The 6,209-nt window shown below is 37.3% G+C and overlaps 1 protein-coding gene across 3 annotated transcripts; it reads left to right on the top strand.

Annotated features, from left to right (window-relative positions):
* Positions 1-366: 366 nt before the first annotated feature.
* LOC109915213 (agouti related neuropeptide) lies at positions 367-4,934 on the top strand. Of its 3 annotated transcripts, none has more exons than XM_048606040.1 (4): positions 367-2,882; positions 3,026-3,204; positions 4,002-4,087; positions 4,618-4,934. In XM_048606040.1, exons 1-4 carry the CDS (start codon positions 2,878-2,880, stop codon positions 4,804-4,806), a joined length of 459 nt encoding a protein of 152 aa, XP_048461997.1. In that variant the 5' UTR covers positions 367-2,877; the 3' UTR covers positions 4,807-4,934. The 3 variants fall into 3 exon arrangements, with proteins under 3 accessions (XP_048461997.1, XP_048461998.1, XP_020370420.2); XM_048606041.1 differs by having other exon boundaries at positions 368-2,827; XM_020514831.2 differs by having other exon boundaries at positions 369-3,204.
* Positions 4,935-6,209: the final 1,275 nt, after the last annotated feature.

Raw genomic sequence — 6,209 nt, 5'->3', positions numbered from 1 at the left:
TAGACTATATGACAGGAGTAGCCAAACATTGTATGTTCAAACTTACCAAAATAGTCTGGAAAATAAATGGTGTCACATGAGTGTTACAGTTATTCCTGACATAAAGCACACTGCATATATGCTGTGTGAAAGAGAAATTAAAAGATATTTGTTATCATAGGAATCAGACCCTCAACGTTTTGCCTGTAGCTTTCAAAATGACTGCCTCGTAGCAGCAAAGTATCTTTCAGGTATACTAGTAATAAACAACCGCTTAAATATCCATGTTGATTGGAGAAAATAACTACTTCAGTCACATGCTGCAGAAAACAAATTCCTTTCTCTGTTCTAAATGGATTTTTGATCATTTTCAATTTAGATGGTTTGGTCAAGCTGATTTGTTCTGAAAACCATGACCTTTTCAACCTTTCATTTCTACTGACTTTCCAAAAATCTATTAATGTCTGACTTCAATAAAGTGCACTTATATTGCCATTAGTCATCCCAGGTAAAGCAGTACAGGTAATTGCTGTTTTTTGCAATGGCAACTGTGTAACAAGAGTGAAGGAGCATTACCTCATATCCATTAAGAGTAATATGGAGCAAAAGGAGAATTTTTAAACAGCAATCTGGTAGTGGGCATGTAGCACTCTCATTATCCGACTAGAGGGATTTAATATAAATCTCTGCACAAAACAACAACAAATTGTATTTATATAGCACCTTTAATATAATGAAATATCTTGAGGTGCTTCACAAAGTGTTACAAAACAAAACTGAACACCAAGCCACACAGCAATATTAGGGAGTTGGCAAAAAGATTCCTCAAAGAGGTAGATTTTATGCAAAAAAAACCCCAAAGCTTTGGTCCTAGGCAACTGAAGGCATGGCTACCACTGGTGAAGCCTTTAAATTCAGGGGTGTGCAAGGGGTCAGAATCAAAAGAGGAGATATCTTGCATCCTGGCACTGGAGGATATCACAAATAGGGAAGACCAAGGACATGGAAGGTCTTGAAATCAAGCATGAGAATTTTAAACTTGAAGTGTTGCTTGACTGTGAGCCAGTGTAGATCAGGAAGTACAGAGGTGGTGAGTAAATGAACTGGGCACAATTAAGAACAGGTCAACAGAGTTTTGGGTCATGTTTACGGAGAGTAGAATGTAGGAGGCCAGCCGAGAGTGTGTTGGTATAGTTAAGAATAACAAAGGCATGCCTGATGGTTTCAGCAGGAGATGACTTGAGATGGGGGTAAAGTATAATTATTTTGCAGAGATGGCAACAGGTAGTTTTAATAATTATGTATTATATGGTTGGGAATTCATTTCACTAAGGCCGCAAAAAATTTGGTTCAACCTCAGATAGTTGTCAGGCAGAAGAATGGGGTCAGTTTCTGGGGAAGGAGGATTGTAATGGGAAGCCAAAGCCTTTGAGTTAGACAAACTAATTGGTAATAGTACTTAGGAGATTCTTTACCTATTATATGCTCAGGTACCTCAATCTCCTCTTGCCTTATGTTCGCTGACAATTTCCAGGAAACCTGGCTAACCTGTCTATTTGGAGTCAAATTCCAAAAATGCAGTTAAAATGGCTGCTAATTACCTTCTAACATATTTATTTGGCAATCTATCTCACCCATAGAAGTTACTTGTATGTAGCAAAACGTACTAAAGTTGACATTGATGCATTGCTGCCATTTCCTGATGTGTCTCAATTTCAGGCTTTTTAACTAATTTATTGCTCCCAAATCCACATCCTTAGGTCAAAGAGCCTCTTTTAATAACGGACACACATTAATTAATGTTCAAACAGATCAATTCCAAATCCAGAGTTCATTATTTTGTGCCAAAATTATAATTTCTTCAAAACAACATGTATTTCTCAGTGAACAGTCCCTAAACCATTGTGATAGACTCATCAATTAACTGACCATAAAGACATCAAAGATTAGACACAATTAATATGAAACAAAGTTGACCTACTTGATTTGGAAAAATAAGACAAATGGATGTCAGAAGTTATCCCTGAAAGGTTTTGAAATATCTTAGGATGAAGTTGAAAAAGATCCATAGGTACCATATCTGACCAGATATATTTTTATCCTTCTTTTGGGGAAGTGGTGATAGGACATTTAGGCTGATTATCAGCCCTTGAAACAGCCCATAAACTCTGGACAACAAGTCCTTGTGGAATTAGACCTGGGGTTTCTGGCCCAGAGGTAGAGATGCTAGCAGTGAGTGACAAAACTTCCTCCAGAAGTGCTGATAGACTTTGTGGTTGTTTAGCAAAGAATAACAAGGCAAACAGAATTGTCAAACTATATAGTTCAACAATAAATGACCTTTTCTTCCTACCAAAATGCACAATCTCATTGTTTTCTAGATTAAAATGAATGATGATATAATCTGTTTTAGTTGGTAGAGGGATAAACATTACACTGAATGGCAGGGGATGCTTTTCAAACATTGTTGTGCTTCAATAATGCCACTGGACCTCTTACAGCTCCTTGTTTTAATGTTTTATGGGAAAGATGACGCCTCTAAATGTATATCACTCTCTCAGTAGTGGACTGAATGTCAACCTGGAAGTTGTGCACCAGTTTCTGAAGTGGTGCTTGAACGTGCAATCTTTTGCCTCCAAGACCAGCACTGAGTCAAGGTTGCCATGAATAGTCTGTTATTGAATTTTAAAGAAACCTTAAGTGAGGTAGATATAAATCCCACTCCCCCTTCATTAGTGCTAGCGTCATGTGTGACGCTAAAGTACATCCAGGAGATATAAAACCCAGGGCTCTCTGCACAGTTTCCCAAAGCAGAAGCACTGTACAGTAACTATTGGTTGGACAAAAAGTTTGTTTTCATTTCTGACAGTTATTTTGCTAACTACAAACACTGTTTATATGAGGTAGTTTCTTAGATCAAATCTTAGCAAGTACTTATACACGTAAGAAAAGACCAAGAAGGAGTGCATTGTTAATAAATGCAAGCAGACTTATGGCTAGAAATTGACTGCTTCTTCCAGTTAACTGTTGTATGTTTACCTCCTAGGATCATGCTTAAAGCAGTGTTACTGTGCTACTGGATTCTTCAGATAGTTCAGATCATTCTCGCCTCTGATCCCAGCAGAATGGTGGAGCATGAGCTGGATTCCAGCTCAGTGCAGGATGTGGTCTCCCACACCAACCTCGATGTTTTGAGCAGAATCAAGACCCCGCTGTCTGCCTCAGGTGCGTTTTAATAATATGTCTTAATGCTGCACTGACTCAGGTAGTCTTTGAGGTAGATTCTTCAAATGAGTAAATATTAAATACTAAACCACAATTGATCTGTCAGAGTGAAATTAGTTGTAGTACAAGGAACCCAAAACAGTAATTGTATTCCTGGCTTCAATGGGGGAAAGGGAGGTGAACCCAATATCAACTTTGAGGGACATGAGCACAGTTTTTAAAAGGAGGAAATGAATATAAAACCCTTTGTATTTATAGTTTCACAGGCCTTCTTGAGGCTTGCAGGTGGGAAGACAGTTGCAATATATAATTTACTTGGTTCCCTAACTTTACAATCTGACTTCAATATTAAATCTGTATTACTTTGTGCAATATTAACTTCAAACATATGAACTGATAACCAGCCTTAACTTAACAGTTGGTAGATCACCTACATTTTTGCTCTCAGTTGGAAATTTGCTTCTTCCCCTCTCTCTGTTTTTTCCTTCTCTTTTCTGATTTTGTCAAGTTTTTCTGATTCTATTATTTTTCTTTGGCTCTCTCTCAGTGCTGTTTTATGCTTTCCCAATTATCTTTCTCAATCACCCTTACCAATATCCTGCTGGGAAGATGATCTAAAACACTGTTCTTTGATCTAGCCCTTGTTATTTTAAACTCTACCTGTTCAGCTAAAGAAAAGAAATGATTTGTAAGAGTCTTTATTGTTAGTAAGATTCTTTCTAATTTATCAAACCAAAGTTGAATGTTTCATTATCTGGCCTTGCATTAACAGTTTTACAAATGATTCTATCATCCAGGCTCACTGGTCAGGCCTGGACTTGACAAAGCAGTGGACATGGTTAAGCAGAATTATATGCCAAAGAAAATCATGTTGGATTCTGAGGTAACTGTAATTTTCATACATCAAGCAGAATATAAGTGCTATTACGTAAAGTATAGTATAGTGGTTCAAAAATTATTACAGATCAATTTAGATTTTTCATAATAGCAAGAGTGTAAAAGAAAGCTGTCAAGAAATTCTTCTGTTACGTTGACTTTCAGCCATGGCTCAGCTGATAGCACTCTAACCAGTGAATCATGATTTCGGTTCAATCCCATTTCAGGATTGAGCTTAGAAATCAAGGCCTAACACTCCAGTGCAGGAATGAGGAGGGCTGCATTGTTGGAGGTGCTGTCTTAAATCAAAAATTTTCTGCCTGCCTTGGTAGCTGTAAAAGATCCCATCACAATTCTGAAGAAGAGTCACACGGGACTTGAAATGTTAAATCTGCTCCTCCCTCCAGAGATGCTACCAGATCTGTTGAGTTCCATGTGTTGTATATTGTATGTGTTGTTCATCGATTGCTTCAGTGCTGTAATGCAAAAAATTGGCATGCTGCTGTGCTTTCCTAATCTTTGAGTTTAATCTTGCAGGTAATATCCAGCGCACTGGAGAAGGACAGAACAGAACGTTCACCCAGGAGATGTGTCCGGCACTTGGAGTCCTGTTTTGGCCACACATTGCCTTGCTGTGATCCATGTGCCGTTTGCTACTGCAGGTTTTTTAATGCCATTTGTTACTGCAGAAAAATTGGTAACAGTTGTCACCAGGGCAAGATTTAGTTCTGTGCAGTAGCGCCGTTTGCTAGAATATGTTTCTGTAAAGTATATATGCACAAATTTATGTTGTATTGTCTTTGGTGTGTAACTTGTAATTGTACAATTGAAATAAACTTCCTACATATATTTCAGAGAGGAACTTGTTTTTTGAGTATCACCTGGAATTTTACTTGGGACAAATAGATATCACAGATCTGTACAGACGCTGTAGGCCTTGTAAAGCTTTTAAATGTGTTCAAGAAAAGTCACTCCTCATAGAGTTAATTATAAGTAAATATTAATCTCAGGCTTTATTACATTGCAGGATACTGTACAGCGATCTTTAAGACATAGAATGAAATTCTTTTCTCTGCTATTTTAGTGAAAGTTTTAAACTACTTCTTTCATACAAATCGGCAAAGGGAGGAATTTCACACAAAGACATTTAGTTTTGCATGATAGGATCATAAGTTCAAGTCCTTAATTTCTTTTTTTTTCCAATTTATTTAATTTTTTACAGTCCCTTTGATGCTGCTTCCATATTGGTAACAGTTCTGATTTCTATTTAAGCAGAAAGCATAAGCATACTTACAGTACTTCAACAGAACAATTGCAGTTATATTGCACCTTGGTCCTTGTTTAGGGTTGGGACACTGTGGCAAGCACCTTCCATCCTCTGAGCCTCTACCCTTTTAAAATAAACTTCAAAGAGGTGAGACAGCTTCTAATTGGGTGCTGTAAATACAAATCAAAAAGTCTAAACCTCCTCACTGAGAGTGGTCCAAGCTTTCTCAGTTAGTCCTCAAATCAAAAGTGCATCCAAGTTACTCCAATCATGCTTCTACTATATGTGTAATTATGGGTTCAGCATGTACATGTCCAAACAGAGGCAATGCCTCCCTAACACATATCTTTGCTTTTTAACCTTTCTGCAATTCGTCCCTTGTTTCTGTGTTTAATTTAGACCTCAAAACTAATAATCATTCTAACTGTAAGTTAATATAAATATCATTCTCTCTTCTAATTCTAATAGAAGAGAAAGAAAAGCAGAGTCTCTACTGTTATGCTGAAACCTACCAACTACTGAAAAATAACACAAGGATTATATTTAATTATGTTTCAACAAATAACAGGAGTTCCCCAAACCACATGACTTCATTTAGGAGGAATAAGAAGTAATGGTATAGATAGCTTTATGTCTCAAACTGATGCTCGGTCTGTTAGTCTGTAATAATGAAATACTTGTAAACATTAGACATCCTCCACTTGTAACTGGTTGATTTGAAAGCCTAAAGGTGGTCTTTAGTAATTCCAGACAAAGTTTTTGTTATTTGATCCCCTTCAAGCTTCATCTCAGTAAATGCCGGATAGAAGATGGATAGAGGAGAGGATAGGTGGAGAGGAAACAAACAGGTCGAAGAGGCGGG

This window comes from Rhincodon typus, chromosome 15 (genome assembly GCF_021869965.1).
Source record: "Rhincodon typus isolate 14 chromosome 15, sRhiTyp1.1, whole genome shotgun sequence".
Classification (NCBI taxonomy): Eukaryota; Metazoa; Chordata; class Chondrichthyes; order Orectolobiformes; family Rhincodontidae; genus Rhincodon; species Rhincodon typus.
Note: the sequence above shows the minus strand (reverse complement) of the source record. Positions and strands in the feature narration are given on the sequence as shown.